The sequence below is a fragment of the Diorhabda sublineata genome, chromosome X, assembly GCF_026230105.1.
Source record: "Diorhabda sublineata isolate icDioSubl1.1 chromosome X, icDioSubl1.1, whole genome shotgun sequence".
In the NCBI taxonomy this organism is placed as follows: domain Eukaryota; kingdom Metazoa; phylum Arthropoda; class Insecta; order Coleoptera; family Chrysomelidae; genus Diorhabda; species Diorhabda sublineata.
In genome coordinates, this window is record NC_079485.1 from 1,765,029 (window position 1) to 1,784,670 (window position 19,642).

General features: G+C 31.4%; 1 protein-coding gene across 6 annotated transcripts in view; it reads left to right on the forward strand.

Annotated features, from left to right (window-relative positions):
* Nucleotides 1-19,642, forward strand: part of LOC130451589 (mucin-2) — a 287,468-nt gene that overhangs the window by 203,647 nt on the left and 64,179 nt on the right. For all 6 annotated transcript variants that reach the window (XM_056790701.1, XM_056790704.1, XM_056790705.1 and 3 more), the window contains exon 4: nt 10,782-10,934. In XM_056790701.1, coding sequence (XP_056646679.1) covers nt 10,782-10,934 — 153 coding nt within the window. The remainder of the gene's footprint in view (nt 1-10,781; nt 10,935-19,642) is intronic.

Genomic DNA, 19,642 nt, shown 5'->3' on the forward strand with positions numbered 1-19,642 from the left:
AGAAAAAAATTAGGTTACATATTTTAAACTAATTTTCACATGAACAATTAATTCATTTTTACCCAGTTTGACCGGATTAGTTAACAGAAGTAATTAGTTGAAGTTAAGCCAAGCAATTAAATTAATTTAATACCTAATAATTACTGATATTGTATAACAAACGATCGATAATTCTGTTTTACGAACAGTATTAGTGTTCCACCAATACTGAAAGTTTGAATATGTAACACTCCAATAAATTAGGAAAATCTCTAACAACATACAACACGAAAGCAGCAAATCGATTTTATAATCAGTCTTATATCAAAGATAACCCAGATTAGAATTCGTAATTGAACACTTCTCTGCGTTGCCGACCGAGTCGAATTGAAACTTTACCCCTATTTACCTTTTCTGTTAAGTTAAATTATATTCGAAAAGTTTATATGAATATGGAATACCGTACACCAACGGGGTTAATGGTATTAATAAACAACCTGCTGTGCTGACCGGAAGTATTTCAAAAATTAAAATTGTTCCGGAATTGATGTTCATAAAATGTAAACTAGAGGATTAGCTAAATGATGTAACAGACTAGATTGTAACTAAAAATTCATATAAATCATATATAATAGTTTTGCACATTTTCATTGAATTCTTTGTCGACTGAAACTGGAATTGCTAGATTAAAAATATCTCATTTACTTTGATAAATTCATTCAGTCAAATTTCCCTCAAAGGACTTTCAAGAGGCTAATTTAGTCCATTGGCGTTTCCTTCTCCAAATTTATTCCAGTTATAAATATAAAATTAAACATAAGGGGAAACGATAAAGAGTAGAGACTTTCCTAAAATACACGAATGCCTGCGAAATAAACCTTTTAAGAAAGAGAAGAAGAGTGAGTTTACACTCAATTACAAGTATATCGCATCCGATGAATTCAACTTTTAATATAATAAAAATTTTGTTTATAGTCATTCATCAAGTGAAAATAATTTAGAACGTTCTTTCAACTGAATTACATATTCAACATGTTGATTTCCGAGTTGGTTCAGTGTATGCTGATTTTGCACTGACAAAAGGTTAATCGGAACAAAAACGAAATATGCGTCAATCATATTCACGAGCTATTAAAATTTAAAGAGATACTACGAAAATTTGATAACGACACAACCAAAACATTTAGGTAATTTTCTATGTAGATTCTACTTCTATTTTGAAAAACTTCTTCACAAAGAACAGAGATGGAATTTTTGTTTACTACTAAATATAATCCCCGAAGAACCGATATTACATATTCAGTAGAAAATATAACGAAGTAAACTGTTGTGCTTGATAATAACTTGGAATAAATAGAGACTAATCACATTGCGGTCACGGAAAAATCCTCAATAATTGTTAGACGCTTATTTTCTGAATCTGAGAATAGTTTGGGCAAATAAAAACAGGTCTGAAATGTCCGATATATTTCAATGTGATTTATATCGTACTTTTATAATTGTCTACAGTTTTCATTGAAATTTTTCGATGGATTTATAGACATAACTATTGTTAGTCACTTTCAATTTTAACAGCAAATACACTCGATATTGAAATGATGGTTTATTTCTTCATGAAATACAATTGTTGAAACTCTTCGTAACAGTTTTTCGATAAAAACAGTTTTCAAATTTCTTATTATTTTAGTCTGTGATTAATAAGAAGAAAATAAAAAATACTACGTTGGAGTATATATGTATAGTATGTAGTATAATAATCTAGAATCTACATCTGCAACAATGTCGATATCGGAATCTGATTTTTCACTCTCAGATTCATCACTTGACGCATTTGAGAGTTGGGGATACTTACATTCTATTCTCTGAACCCCTTTGTATATGTTATAGCAGACGAATTTTATAAAAGAGTGATGATAGACATCGAGACTCACAAAGAGAAAACAGCAATTTCCTTGTTGTATTCAAAAAATTATTTGTACTAAAAATTTTCCCGTAGCGAATGATCTCAAATTATCAAGAATATTTAGAAACATAAACAAAACGCTTTAGAGCCTATATTATCAAGAGAAGGGTGAGGATAGGGTGGATAGTCGTTCATTGGTAAGAAGTTATCCGATTCCAAGGCCTCAATCTGCCTACTAACTGGAATTTTTCCGAGAAAACTACAGCTTTTACAACAAAAGTATGACAAACCTTTTTTATCGAAAAGAAAAGAACTCACCCTACAATGTAGTATTTCTTATTTTCTTCTATCTTCATCACAAACTGAAATAATAGGAAATTTTGAAAATCAAAATTATTTTCGAAATTTATTTCTACTTGAAGGAATCGAGAGACCTTTGAAGCTTTTTTTATATCAATTAGCCTACTTTGAAATACTTGCAAAAAAATTTCAGCCTTTTTGCTTATAACTTGTACCAGTGGCCTCCAACAACTGGGCTATATATTTTTTTGAAAAACTGAACGTGCTAGAGACACATCGTGCACGTTTAATAATAATTTTTAGTAATCGGTTTGTTTCAAAGTTAATGAATAAATTTGAGTCGACGGACTCTAAGGAGAAGAGGACGTAAATCTCAACTACCGATCAGGAGTGCAGCAATCGAGATTACAGTTTAGATTATACCCAGTCGACGAGGAAAGTAGCTCACTTTTCTAAGTACTACGAATTTAATAGAATATCAAAAACTTCATCAATACGATTGGCATAAGAATTGAACGAAAATTATTATTTAAATCTGAAAGATTTGTATAGAGCTAGATCAGGATAACGTTAATTTGTAATACAAATGACTGTAATATGTAAATGACATATTTATTTGTAGTAAGTCATATACGAAGGTATAACAAATTTAATGTTTGGGCTGATATCTTAGAAGACCATATTGTCAGACCTTTTCCTGGATGGCAAATCTTACTTATATCTGTTGTAAAAATAAATCAATCCCATTATTACCTATGGACTAAAATAATTGGTGTGTAAACTTCTGAATAATCACTATCTGACTCAACGAAACTATCCGATTTTAACCCTTGTCTTTCTCAGGGGTTATGTGAAATTGAAGATATTTGCAACGCCATTTCTTTCTAAGAAATATCTACAAACAAAAATTTTGTTTTGTAAAAAATTTCAAAGAATTATGGTAAGAATATTTTGAAAGAGGTTTCAGTTGGTCACCTGGAACATTGAATTTTCTAACGGTGTGACTATGTAGGGTGAAGTGGTTACCTATACAAATATTACGGTAAAATGAGTCCCTTTTGAAATTAGGTCAAACTATTCGTATTTCAACAATATGCGTGAAAGTTCAACTGAATACAAGATTTAACTTGTAATTTTGATTTTGAAAATAACTAACAATATATTATCAGAATTTCTTCTTTATCTTTATTATAATGAGATTAAATGAATTGTGTAACTAATGTACATATCTAGGTGATCGGTTTAGTTCTAGATAGTATCACCACAACTTAATTGCACAGTTCCAAATTGTTGACAAGATATCAATTTCCGCATAAGACGATAACATCATCAATTTCCTCGATATTTGATAGGCTCGAAAAACTTTTGAAGCTTGGTCAGAAAAATATATAAATAAATACTGTCTCTAGATTCACTCATAAAAAAAAATGAATGAATTTCTAGATAATATCAAAAAAATCAAAACCCTACTAAATTTAGTGTAAAATTCGATATTTATAGGTTAAGAAATGTCTCCTCAAAATCAAGCAGTTTCAACTCATTAATTATAAATTATTTTAGTACATTCGCAAACATTAAAGCTGATATAGAAAATTGTACCATTGTTTAATATTTTTCTCCACAATTTTTCTCGTATTAGTTAAGCATCGTGTATTTTAAGAACAAAATCAACTCATAAGCATCTTAGCGGTAGTAATGAGAAGATTTTAAACGGAAATTTACTCGTTAAATTTCATAAAAATCTGATAAAATAATGTGTAACCAATCCAAACCGAATTTTCCCGAACTGCAAACACAAGTTACTTTCACAATATTTACTCACCCATTTTTTCGGTATTAAGCGTAGGTACTTATCCCTATCTGCACTCTAAAATTAATAGCCAGGCATTTCTCCAATAAAATTACCATTTTAATTCCATTAAAAGTTTGGCAAAGATAGGGAAATGCAAATTTTCGCTTCATCTGAGTTATGATCGAATTAAAGAATCCAGATATAGTTCCATAGATAGATCGCAAAGTCAGAAATCTTCTTTTTTAGCTTTAAATTGTCTTTAACGCGTTCTGGCCGTTAGGAATTAAAATATTCAGGATCACTGGTGCCAAAAACAGACCAAAATCCATCGAATGGCGGTGATTTGCGGTTCCGATAATGGACTTTTGTTGTATTATTCCGTCAGAATAGAGAAATATCTGAAATGTTTTTGAATTATAATCCACTGGGAACTTCGAAGCGGAAAGCGCCTCTCTAAAAAACTCAATACACCATATCATTTAAATATGTATATTGATGGCGATACAATTAGATTAGAATGTAAAAGGCTGTTCACAAATATTACTTCGAAAATAAATGATTTTTATTATCGATGGAATCTTTGAATAAAAGATAAAATGTATAGAGATTTGCTTATATTCTGAAATTAAACATCGAAATATTTTTATTATTAAAAATTTTTCAATATTTTGCATCCTATGGAATGAAGTTTATAATGTACGTCACTGCTCTGTAGTTTCTTGTACGAATATGGCTATCAGCTCTTCTGCACGTGCCTATTCGCCATATTCACTCAAACACATAAACTTCAAATATAAAACTCAGAAAATATTTTTCAGTCGATGGGATGTGAGTAGAGCTAAACAAAACTTTCCCATACGAGGAAAACTGCGTCGAATCGATAATCGGCGAAGTTTTGCATGCCAAAGCAAAAGTTTTCGCAGTAAGTAAAATTATCGAATCGTTCAAGCCCTCATTACGGATTCCTGTGAAGCTTTTAGAAAGTTCCAGAAAGTGCTGAGTAAGAGTCCCATGCAAACGCTTTCCTCGGGCAGTGGCGTTTTTACGTTTACCGATCTCACGATTAATATAATTCACACTTAGAGTACTGAACACGAAAAAATAGAAAATGTATGACATCTTTTTATTATTAGAAAGCCTACTAGAACAATACCGAATCAACTGGAATTATTATCAACTTCTTGTATATATTTTGTACATCTCAATATATTTCCTCAACTTCCATAAAAACACAATTTAAAAATTAGAAAATGATTGCCGAATGTGATCGATGACTATCAATAACCAAATATCGGAAATAATATAGGATGTATTATGCTTGACAATAAAAAAAGTAGATAATAAGTATTATTTATGCTTGATTGGTAGAGTGAAAATGTTTTTGATGTGTAGAATTCTAACAATGTGTCCTTGGAATAAATGTAAATTGAGAAGGAATATTGGGAAAATCTTAAAATTATATCTTTGATTTTTTGAGTTGATCAATAAAAAATTTCACTCCGCCAATGATTACAAATATATAAGTATTCCGAAGAGCCAGTGTGAAAGACGGATAAGGTGATGTATGTGGGTAATTTGGACCAGTCCAAGCAGACTATGATGAAGTATTCCCCTGAGGCATTTCTTGCACGTTTGCCGGCAGCTTCCTTTTCCATTCAGATTTAACTACGACTGTACGGTGCTCGAAATTTTCTAGAAAATAACAAACTAGACTGCGTTTTGAACGTGACCATAATGGTGAATGTGGAATGGACAGCTTTCTGTTATTTTAACTACGATCCAACCAAAGATAAATGAACTCCAGCGAGATTGGTTTCTTTACATCAACCAATTCAGTTTCAAATTTAATTTGAAATATCATTGTAATTTAGAGTCCGGAAAAATAGAATTGTTATTTTGAAAATAGATTCTACTGAAGTTTTTTAGTTTTGAGATAAAATTCTGTCTAAAGATAGTAAAATAGAAATTATAGTTTCAAGTTGAACACCAGTTGGTTTGCGCACAATAATTTTTTTAGGTAATTTGACAAATATGAGATCTTTAACATTAAAATGTTCTGGTTTTGTGCTTTATCAGTTAATAAAGGAAAAATGTAAATTTGTTGTGGGACAAACGTACAAATAAAATAAAGTCTGCCCAGAAATACTAAAAACATGCAAGTTTTTTTATAGTTCAAAAAACCTTCCGATTTATTTAGGAAATGTGTACTTGTGCAAATATCCAGCTAAATTTTGAAAAATTTCAATAATATTTAATATTGTGACAGATTGAGTGCATATGACAACCACATTATCATATCTATCTAACAATGTGTACATGGATAAGACATAAGTGCCGACCCTGTTTTAAATATCCCCGTGGAGTTTGTCGTTGGTCCTTGGAGAATCGTGTGTCAAAGTTTCTCGTGGTTGAGATGTAGGTATGCTTTTGGGACAAGACAAACTGACAATTATTGCTCTTATCTGCGGTTCTGTTGTTCAGAACTATGTGACGCTTATGCTAACCTGATTATCAGATAGTGCGTACAATTAACCTGAAACAAATAATGGGACTGTCGAGATTCGGATAAACACGTACTAGTATATTTTGTGTCGTGTGTTCTGTGTATTAAAATTACTTGTTACAGATGTTACATATACAAGGTAGTTTAATTCTCCATATTTCTAGGTATATATAGGTTTGAATTGGCATCACTAAAATTTTCAATTTCACTATGTTCACTATCTAGGGACTATGCGAACTTATCTGGATTTAAAAAGCTTGAATGTATGTACTGTACCGGTTTCCTTCGGTTCATCACAGAAGCGATCAGAGTTTTCGAGAGTTTCTCCGATTTTTTCAGATGATAGTTCACCGGCAGTATCCAGTAAGCATATCAGTAACTCTCCTTACATCGTCTTTAATCAATGACAGGACCTTTTCAGATCAGTTGGTGGAATAGGAAAAAAATATTTTCGATTGTTTCAGAACTGGGGTCTTAATCCATGTTTCTGATTTCCCACTTCTTTATGACCATGACTTGATGGCTTTTTGGGAAACCTATGAAAGAGTCAAGTGCTTGCAAGGCTGCTCTGCATGTCCATTTTCTGTTTTCGAGCCATCAATGTATAATACTAATAAGCCTTGTGGAAACGCAATATCTACATTTGTCCATTGATGTCGATTCAATATCGGCTTTCAATCTAGTCTTGGGAAAAATTGTACGAGACAAGAAGATAGAAACAACATAGATTATTTATCACTATGAGTAGTGAATATTTCGTATGCTGACGATTTAGCTTTGATAACCTAAAAAAGAAGAAAATGGAGAGAGCATTCTGTAAATTACTAAAGGCTGTAAGGATTATTGACTTAGAATAGAGGTGTCAAATGTGTCTGGTAGAAAACAATATATAGAGATTGGAGTGGAAGTGAACAGAAAAATAATTCGAATACTCAATAAGAACACTGACAAATAAAAACAGTGAAGTGAAGTGAAATAAATAAAACAATAGCGGAAGGTATCACATCCGTGGGATCATTGAGTATTTATTTAGAGCCGCCAAAATTAGAATATTCGATTAAAAGTAGCACTCAGAAGTGAAACATGGGCTTCAACAAAGGCGTAAGAAACAAAACTATATAGGAAAAGAAGGTGTTGAAGAAACTTTTGGGGAAATTAAAAAAAAAATAAAAGACGCTAGAGTACAAGAACTAACCTATTGATAACAAGTTTTATAAAGCTCGAAGAGTGAAATGGAAATGCCGGAAAATAAATATGTAGAAAGGGTCATTGAAGAAGGACAAAGAGAGAGGTAGAAGAAGATGATGGAGAGTCACATCTTCATTTGGAGTAGTTATACTTTATTAAGGGTATTGTAATATCGATAACATTCAAACATTCTTAAAGAATTTTTAGTGCTCACGATAGAAGAAGCTTTGGATTTGGAAGAGGATTTGATATTCTATCAAGATTCATACCATATGTTAAAAACAGAATGGAAATAATTTAAAGACAACAATATTTACCCATAGAGACTCTATGGCATGAAATGAAAAAGGACGTACACGCATCTCTTGTAAGATCACTTTGAGAATTGAAAGCAACGCTTCCAGAAATGTGGGATACATTAACGGCACAAGATTGTCAAGAACTTGTAAATACAACACCCAGGAGAATCCATGCCATTATATTCGCACATAATTGTACGGCGAAAGATAAGCATAAAGAAAATTTCTATTAGAGTAATCGCTGTGGTTAGTTTTCAAGTTTACTCACATAATTATAAACAAGATTGTGAATATTCTCCACTAATTCTAGTTATAGGGGCAATTGAAAGATAGAAGTGATAATATATTGTGAAAGTAAAAAAAAATTTTGTATACCATGTAGTTTTTTCGGTCCCTTTCAAGGGTGTTTTGCGATATAATAGAATAAATAATTTTTTGAAATTCTAACATTCTGAAGAACTTTCGTATGCGAAAACGTCACGATTAAGAAGAAAACAAAAATCCATCATATTTTTGGATACAGAATATTTCCATATGAACACTTCCACTCATTACATTGTGTTTTAAGCTTAATTTCTAGATAAATATTGTCTGCTAATGGATTTTGTACAGTTTTTTTTACTACCATTGTTTTAGTTTGTTGTCCAATTCATGTTTCAATTAAGCATTGAGGATTAACTCTCTTGTTAATGCAAATTACCTTATAGATAGTCTTAATGATATTATTCGCTTTATCGAGAAATCGATGTTTTCGCACAAACTCTGACGTTCAATTCCAAGAATAATTCGGTAGTGAAAACTATGTTAACCACCATAAATTTAAGGAGAAAAAAAATAACGGTTGTAAATCTATAAAAAATATATATAGAGAGAATATATTGAAGATTTACAAACGGTACATAGTAATATTATAGTTAACGAACAATCTAGAACGAAAAAATTCAAAAAATTATGAAAACTAGAAAGCTAGAAAATATTTTTTGAACATTTTATATAAAGATATAGTGATTAATATAAGATATGATGTTAATGTAAAAAAGGGTGAAGCACTTGATGACCATTGATGTTAATAGATACTGTTATTATAAGTTATAAGTAGTAGACACATTATAATGTGTCTACTACTTTTCTTTGATGAGTGTTTCTTAGACACAAAGCACTTCTAGAAATTGGGAATAATTCTAGGATGGTCCCAGAAGTTTCTGGCCTGTCCTAGAGATAGCGATAATTGCTTGAAATACATCACTGTATTAGAAAGTACATAATATATACAGCATATGTTTCAAGTTTGAATACACCACGTTGTTTATTATTTGGAAAAAATTAGTTTTTGTTATATGATACAATGCTTTTACTTGAAAGGCATTAGCTCAACCAATATAAAAGCTGAACTAGATTCTACTCTGGGATAGACTTCTCCTTCGTTATGAACAGTGAGATATTTGGTAGCAGAGTTTAAACGAGGCCGTACGACCTGCGAAGACCAGCATCGCAATGATCGACCGAATTAGGTAAAGACTACAGAAAAAAATCCACAAAGCTCTACTGGATGATCCTCAACTGAACTTGCGTGAGCTAACAGACATAGTAGGCATTTCAAACAGTGCGGTACCTCGCGTATTAACTGGAAATTTGGACATAAGAAAGCTGGGCGCCAGATGGGTGCCGAGTTTGCTCACGATGGAACAACAAACAAAATGTTTCACAGAAATAAAGCCGAATTTTTGGAGGGAGAGCTGGGTACAAAGAAGACGAAGACAGCATTCCATCTGCAGGCAAGGGCATGGCGTCGGTTATTTAGGATGCGCGTTGGATAATTTTTATTGACTATCTTGAAAAAGGAAAAACTGTCAACGGCAAGTATTATGCAAGATATCAAGTAAAATGACCGCATTTGACTAAGAAGAAAGGTTTGTTCAACAAGACAATGACCCTGCTCTCACATCCGTTATTGCAAAGGACAAAATGAACGAATTAAATTTTGAATTGCTACCTCATGCATCCTATTATTATCTGTTCCCATACTTGAAAAAATGGCTCGGTGATCGAAGATTTTCCAGCAATGAAGAGGCGATGTTGGCAGTTGATAGCTGTTTTCAGGATCTTGACGATTCTTATTATAAAAAGGGTATCAAACTTATTGAACATCGCTGAGAAAAGTGTATGGACCTTTAAGGAGATTACGTTAAAAATTTTGTTCTAAATTTTTGTGATTTCTTTGTTGGGCCAGATACTTCAGGGACCATCCTCGTATACTCATATTTATAAAATTATTGTATTGTTATCGGTTTTTAATAAGTTTGCGAAATTTCAAATAAATCTAATATTTTGAACGAAGGAAAAATAAAGTTCAAAAATTCCGTTACATACATACATCAAGTCACTATAATTATTACAAATACTCATATTTTCCTTAGATTTTATGAAATGAAAACTCACTAAACCCAATTTTGTCTGACCAAAAATTGTTCCAATATCTCACGTTTCCGTCACTGGGAATTTTAAAAAAATATTGTTTTCATCAAGAAAAAACAACGATTATTATCGGTATTATAAGTTTGTAGACAAAAAATATAGAATAGTTATGATTAATACAATAATAGACTTGTATCAAATCCTCAATCTTTCAAGTTGAATATCTGATAACAATGGAGTAATCAGTAAAATCATTGTCGCATATAAAATACGAAACACATGGACACCTGATGCACTAAATTAACGTCCCAACGTCTAAATGCATCACGACTCTGTCCTAAAGACGACCGTCGAACCTTAGGGATGTTCGCAAATTCTCACGAGGATCCTTTTGTATTTCAGGTGGGAGCGATGCAGTTACTGCCACCTTCGATCTCTTCGACTCATCGAGTGGTCCAGATCTCACTCTCTCTCCGCAGACCTTTACCAATTCAGCTGAGGCCTTCATCAATGACAATTCTAACAGTCTGGGCGTCCCGACGGAGAGCGATGCAGGTTGGTTTATCCATTTTATTGGAATTCTATTTAGTGTTCTTGTTATAAATTTAAGCTGTTAGCCCGGTCAAAAGAGAAATGAATAGTATAACAATTGATAATTGAATCAAAATAAGAATACAATAGTTTGCGCAACTTTACGCTATGTTTGAACATTCTCCATTTTCCAGTAAGCCAGATCCAATTATTCTCCTTCTTTATGGCAATCATATTTAATATTTTTGTCGTTTTCATCGCATTTTTAAACAACTGGAGACAAGTTTCAATTCAACGACGCTTTTTGACGTTGTCTTCAGTTCAGGTCTCAAACCCGAACGAGGGGTGTTAAACTGCTCTGATGAGACGTAATAACGTCGAAACTAGTCAGTAGTTACATACTCTCCTTGCAATTGCGAGCCATTGGGGACGTTAATATCGACAAAAAGGTCGATGTACCTCACGATCAATATTCCTCGAGGCGTTAGCCAGGAAAGTAGTTGTTTTTTCCTTTGAAGAACAGCGGAATACATTTTCGAAATACTGATTTACGAAATAATTTCAGAGGTGAAATTATTGATGTTGTATTTGAAAATATCATCAACTTCCATAAAATTGATCCATGAAAAATTATATAATTATGGTGATCTACCCAATTAAGTAACCATGACAGAAAGACTTCCAGAGCATCCATCAAATTTACAATTCACGTTGACTTTACAATCGACATTCAACATTCATCTATTCACTAAACTGAAACAGTAAATCAAAATGTAACGAAGCGGGACACTGTAGCTACATTATTTATTATGAGTTTTGAAGACTGCACTCGGAATGATTCATTATCAATGTTTAGTGAATAACTATTCTAAAGCACTCTATTTTTGAATTATTGGTGGAGTTATTATCCAACGTGGAATATATACCTGAGCTTATATTCGCTTTAGTTTTCTAGCAATCAATTCCGATTTATCAACTCTAGTTAACTGAAGCTACCAGTAACTCATTCACTAAATTTATTTTCATTTGGTGAGGTAATCATGGAAATAGAAGAGGTAGGAAACGCGTATAAATGAGTTTATAGGCGCGTGCAAGTAAAGCCAGAAGAATGATTAAGGGTCTCAGCGACTCTATCTTATCGTAATCGAAAAAATGTGAAAGTTTAACAATAGAAATAGATTTATTGAAAATAAAAATAGATTCATCATTTAAAAGATCCATTTTATTTTTATCATTATATCAAAACACGTTTTATATTCAATATATTAAATGAATAAACCAATCAAATTTCATTGTTACTTCGAAAGAATTATTTTATTATATAACTTTCTTTTTGTTTCTTTAAAATTGATTTGTTTTCCAATATAATGGAATGTAATATCTACATATTTTTCAGAAATAGCTCTGATGATTTTGGAAACTAGGAAAAAAATGTACACCTCAAAAATTTCAGTGGGAAGAATCACATTACACCTATCCTCAATCCATATTTGGAAAGTTTGAGTTAATTTTATTATAAAACAATCACACCAGTGCAATAGTGAAAATTTAAATGTTTTAAAAAGTATTTTATTACAAATCCCGCTAAATAAATTGGTAGCCTCAGACAATTATCTGAATTATTTTCAATTTTATTGGATACATTTGAGATTATTTTTTCATATATTATTAGGTATTTTGGTTTCTTCGACACCGTCTATCTAATACAAAAACTCTTGGATGCGACTAGATTCTGTCTCGAACAATATTGAGGATTAAGTTATAAATAATTATATTTAAAGGAAGTAAAAAATTTAATTATCATATTGATAAATAAAAAGGGACTCAGATTATTTGAAATCAATAGTTTTAGAAACTCTCGAGCTTTACCTTATATAAATACTGGACTATCTGTTGAATGAAAAACTTGTTCGCAACAATTCCCAATTCATTTTAAAAATTTGCTGATACTAGAAAATAATTCTATCTATAATAAATTCATATAAAAAACACTTTATGTAGCAAATTTAACTTTATATCAAAATACTTAAAACACTCATCCTGGTCAAAAAATGGAATTAAATCGCGAAAATATTCATTCGATGATTTTCCATGACTTTTGACTTGGATTAAACAGCAGTGTGACGATCAACTCGCTTCGACTTTTGGTGCTTCACCATCTCGAGCCACCGTGTTTCATGAATAATGTCCAAAATCGGCTGTTGTGCTAGAAAACATCGATGCTGTGATATACCGTGAGATTGAGACATACTTGGACATTAGTTCCACTCGCATATAGTCAATATTACATAAATATTTGGCTGTTTACTCATCAGTTCAAACAAAAACGTTTTTATACAGGCAAAACCTCAAATTGATGGGTCATCCGCCTTACAGTCTTGTTTGGCCCCCAATGATTTCTTCTTATTTCTGCAGATGAAAATAAAAATAAATTGCAACGTCAATGTTTTTCTACTCCTGAAGAAGCGGTTGATGCGTCATGTTTAGGAGGTACCTCAATTGGAATGGAAAAAATGTTTCGAGAGTTTGCTCAAATGAATTACAAAAGTGTATTGATCTTAATATTTTTAAAAACAATAATTTTTATTTGTTTTATTATCTTAAAACTAAAGAAGCAGCCCTTATATATCCCATATATCTAACAAAAAGTTCATATTAGACACACAACGACACATTTGACTGACCAGCGTGATTTTTATGGTGGTTTTAGATGTACTCCTATATGAAATAATTATTTAACTTACATAAAAATGATTTTTTCCATGCAAATTTCAATCCTTATAATTAAATTTACTTTCTGATTTCAATTTAATTATTCTAATTAAATTCTAGCCGTTTTGCAGAAACATCTTTGTACACAAAAGATTGCATTTACTAGAAGATTATTAGCGAGAGAACGGGAGAACTCGAGGTAAAAAGAAAGTAAACATAACATAGGTTATATATAGTTTGCACTTTAATTTCAAAACTGTATCAGATGGGTAAGTGGAGAATTTTCATCGAGTATTCCTCCCACATTATTTGCAACCGACATGTTATATGGATAGTACTTCTAATCATTGAGACCACTGTTTATATTTGATTTTGAAAATCACCAATTATTGTCTAATCAATTCAAAAATATTCTGTTTTTCTGAATTCATAGTTTTATGATTGCATCTGAAGTTAGTCTTACGTTGAAAAATATTCAATCCTTTGAGCCAAGTTGATTACAACTGTAGACAACTACACATTCAGTACACGTAAACATAGTGAGGTTTCGGAAAGTGGCCGGTTATTTACGAATTGGATTTTGACTTCTTTTGAGATGTTAGAGTACTTATGTTGCTATTTAATTTGAAAGTAGCAGAATTCAATATATATTTTCCTACTAGGTATTTCCTCTCGATAATTTGTACTCAGATACTTTTTTGGTGAATAAATACATATATAACTGCTCACTCGTAAATTGTAATCTGATTAAACTTTTCTGTTTGTTTTTTAAAAATATCATATCTCCGTTGTAACGTATTGCAATTCCTGTTATTTGCCTCTGTGAGATTCAAATAGTAAAATTTTATTGCCTATATGAATTTTAAAATACTTTTGTCGTAATCGTAAAATGTTAATTTGAAATTTGCATTTATTATTACGCTTTCATAAAAAGAGTAAAAGGGTTGCCATAAAAAAATCATATCAATGCAAAATGTTTTGAAAAGCTTTACGAGCACCTTGTATTTTGGCACCTATTTGCATGTTATTCAAACATGTCACAAATGAGAAATAAAAATAAAGTACACTTCGTTTTTTTTTCTATAATTCATAAATTTGCAAACATATTTTTTCTCAAGTACTAAACTTAGCTGGTAACACAAAACTGGAATATGGTATTGTATCCCAAGTAACACAGCTTACTCTTATTACCAAATTGTTTGGCTTATTATATCTGTCAAGCTTTTATAGAACAGGTGCTTCAGAGTCATTCAATTAGCATAAGTTGATTACTCAAAACATTGTGACGACTGGTCAGTATTGGCATCATGGTCATAAAAATCAGTTACTCAATCTGAAATAATAATGTGCTAGTTTTGTCTAAGTTGAAATCAAAAATTTTGACCCATCCCATGCAATATTTTTGAGCTGCCATTATTCAAACCGATTGAAATATTTCATGAATATGGAAAGCCTTCAGATCTACAATCATTTTTACATCCTCTTGTTGAAGAGGTACAAAATACAATGAAAATTGTATTTGTTGTGTTATCTTATCTTTCTTGTGCTAAAATTTCGGGGTTAAATTAACAATAGATTTTAATTCACAAACACAAACGCCAATTAAAATGGAAAATCTGTACAATTAGCAATAAAATAAGCAGAATGCTTTGTCATTATAATATTGGCACTAAATATTGATTATAGAACGACATTATTTCAAAAATATGTTAGTGATAGTGTCAGTTGAGTTTCTTTGCCGAACTGTTTTCTGAGGAAATAACGAATATCAGAAAATTGTATGGTTGGTGTTTTAATGCATATGATTTATAAATAATACAAAATTGTGTAATTCTATTGGTGGCAGATGACAACACTGCTAAACTAATTTGTGAGATGTTTTATTCCAGCAAAGCAAATGTTATATAACACAATAATGAGCTCGCGAGAAAAAAAGAAAACAAAATTTATACCTAGACAGATTCATTCATGTAAAGTGATTATGAATGACCGTACAAGTATCAATTTTGGTTGATTATCAGGAAATTTGTCAATTATGCTGAACAAAGTCATTAACGGCATAAAAATATTAATTTTCTTTTTTGATAGAGTTATATAAATAGTTGAATTTGCTTACATGCAAATGGGGGGCATTTCATCATCAATAATATTTGTTCTTCAGACGCCATATTATTGAGAAAAAGTGGTAAAATAGACTTTTTCACTAATATAATATAATTGCTGAGTAATGACTCATGAGAATAACAAAATAGTTTTATAGTTGGTATTGAAAAGCTAGAACAGAGTTCTCTTGTGGTGTTACAATAGCTCTATATAATTGTTCTTTTGTGAGTGTTTTTACCATCTCATTAAACGGTAGAGTAAAATGTTCCTATTAAGATGAGTAAGAGCTGTTTAAAGATGTAAAAAACCGTATTCCAAACTATTTAGATCACCATTCAGCTTCTGAAAATTGTTGTGAAAAGGGTTATTTTTCGTTAATAAAACTGCTTGTGCTACTTGGGATGTGAAACAACAATATCCCATTTACAATTTTCTTATAATGACAATTTTAGCAATTCAAGAGTTAGAATTGTATAATATGTGGTAAATACAAAATAAAAAATTTCCAATTTTCATGTTACATCGGGAAAATTCAATCACTGACATATATGTAATGAAACTATTACCTACAAATGTTATTAAAACTTTTGTAATTTCACAGAATGGTTATTGTAAGCTTTATTTACCGACATTATCATCGGCTGTGCTAATACACTTTTGAGTTCACATTCTTTCCCGTGAACCATCACAATGATGGTAAAAATAGAAGAGAAAAATAATTTCAATTCTAAAATGAAATCACGATCTGTTAAAACTTTTATAAATTTGCATTAATGAAGCGAGTGGACCGTTATTAAAATTCAAATCGATAAAATGTTCTCGTTTTAATATCAAATTCTGCTGCATTGCATAAAGCTGAATGATTCTATTTCAATTTAAAATATGTTCACAGCAATATTACAATATATTTAATAAAATGATGAAAAGGCGTGCGTATAAAAACATTGAATTTCAATAAAAACTGTTTAATAAAAACTTCACATATTGCGCGTAATCATTTTTCACGATACGAACTTCATTACCGTTTTGGTACAAAGAATTCCTATCATACAAAAATGGAAATTTTTTATATATGTCTACAGTTGGTTTGTCATTGACGTAAAATGTGATTTATGTTTCGTTGAAAGCTTCGATTTGCATATTGTTTTATATCAAATTGAGCTGTTGTTACGACTTATTTGAATGACTGAAGTTATTTTATTTATTTGTCAGTCTATTGTTGCAGTTTGAGAAATTCGCATCTAGCAGTGGGGCTCTGAAATTTATTTTGATTGTTATACCAACTTTTTTATAAATCACACCAATGGTTGCCGGATTTATTGAGCTTATAAAAATTCTAAGAGTCTTCCATTCACTAAATTAATTATATCGACCTAAACTAAACAAAAAAATTTATCTGAAACTACCGAATGATGTGTGACATTATTCTACACATTTGCAGCAATAAATACCTTCGAACAATGTGTTGTTCTGTATTATCTTTACTGTTGGAAGTTTCTTCGAGACCTAATGAAACCAACGCAAGATTTACAATAATTTGTTCATTTTTTTATTAAGTACACAGATATTTCTACTGTTGTAAACCCTTGGTATATACTTAAAAATATACGCAAAGAGAAGAGTTATGAGATTTTCATATCTAGCGAGAAAATAAAAACTAACAGTAGAAGCAGGCAATGTTTATCCCACGTTTTGTCTTATTCATGTATTCAAATAAAGAATTTATTGTAAATAATAAGAAATACGAACAAACATTGTGTTCTATATCAAATTAGCAATGCATACATCACATCTAATATAATGGTGACTTTATAGTAAAGAAGTTGTAGAGGATTACTGTAGGCATGTCGTCGTAACTCTAGATAGCGACGGGGATTTACTCATTTCAATTTACGTTGAAAACTATACGGTTCTTTATTTCTCTTTTTTCTGAGAGTGCGTCATTTTGACGTTTCATTCCTATACCTGGAGACGCCTATCTTAACCACTCAGTCAATTAAGTCTGGTTGGTCTATTTCGGTAAAACCCTTATAGTCGGGGAGCTGGCTACATTAAACTGTACCGATATCATATAAACCTTTCACAGGAGTTTTCCGACAGTCTTTATCGCTTCTGCCGGAGGATTTCTGAACGGCTACATTTCTGCCACTGCTTTACCGCTCTTACTTGAGCTCTATAAAAACCTATAAAAAAATTTTCACGCGTGTACCCCATCGGTTTTTTAGGCACATTTGTTCGACGTGGAAACTCGGCTGGCATTTTCATATGCTTCCTGTTCGAACAGGTAGAACAGCCATTTGGTAACGTCACAACTATTTTCTAGGGGTTTACGAACTCAAACGTCGTGTACTTTATCGGTACAGTTTAATGTAGCCAGCTCTGGGACTATTATATTGGACACTAGTCAACCAACCCTAGATTACAAAATACAAATTGTTTTCTCCGAATCATCACTCTCAACTCAAGCAAAAGGTAGTCGAAACACTGACCTGGTAGAAGAGGTTTTATTGATTTGTGCTAAAGCTACGGTTGTCATATTATGAAAAAGTTATCAGAAGAAGAATGACTCAAAGAATAATTTTTATTACTGAATATTTCCATTATTTGTCAAATGTACAATCATTTTATGCATTTAGGTAGCAGCAGGACACGAAAAACAGTAATTAATGTTTTTTAATGATTCATTTTTTCCATAAAAACACATTTCCATCGATTTCCTCTCGTATGAGCAGCAAATATAGAAATTGGTAGATATTTTCATGTTCCACGCAAATAATTGTTATATAAATTAGTTTTCTTACCGACAATAGATGTAAAATTAAATATTGATGTTCGAATAGGGTTTTATCCTAGTGGTGTTTGCTCTTATTGTATTTGTTCCACGCGATGCTTTTATTACCTACTTCCAGGAAGTAGCTAAAAAATATTACCAAAAATAATTAGCTTCGCACATTTGTCCACTTACGATTTGTATAGAACGTAAATTTCTCTCATAGTGAGCATTTTTCCTTCACTACAAAAAGCTACAGAATTTGAACTTACGTTTGTCGGATAGATTCCAGGAATGTCTGCGGTGACAAACTCAAACACGCTTTGAATATTTTTCCAATGTGCGAAATAAATCCCTGCGAATATGAAAGTGATGAAATAGAAATTGAATCAAAACAAAAACGAAAATTGAATATCACAAGGGCTTTACAAAAGACCTTTGGGAGTATTTGGATTATTTGCACATGGAAATATGGAAAGAATGATGAAAAGAAAATAGTGGATAGTAAGGCATTCCCACATTACATAACGTGAAAATAAAATAGTCTTAAATAATATTTTCAAGTGCAAAAATAAAGCCAACCAGCTTAAGAGTTCCAGAGCTCTTTCAAAAACAGATTAATTATAGAATATTTCTTGTATTAGTGTTTTCCTTTTAATGGAAAAAAGTAGACCCTTTATTATTTAACATGTATTTCTATTTGAGTTATTAAAAAAATTCTCAAAACTTGTTTCTTGTTTTTTCCTATTCCTCTAATTTACACTCTATCACCTCCACCATAGCTTCTTCTGTATTTTTTTCCTTGAAGTATACTTTTACTGACAGAAGTTATATATCAAAAATAGGATTCACTAGGCTAATCAACATTTTCTTATGGAAAATCAAAGCTTCATTTAAGTGGTCCAAATATTCACCACGGGCGAAGATCTCTTTACTAAAACTCAACAATGACTTAATACGATCCTCAAATTCGATCAAGTTTTTTGGTATACATATTAATGGTGCCCTTCAATGGTCTGTACATGTCGAAAAATTATTCTCTGCTTGTTTTGCCATTAAATATGCGTCCAAACAACTCGATGCTCGAACTGTTTCAGAAACTCATTACTCGTTATTCGAATCGTGTCTTCACTATGGTTTGCCTTTC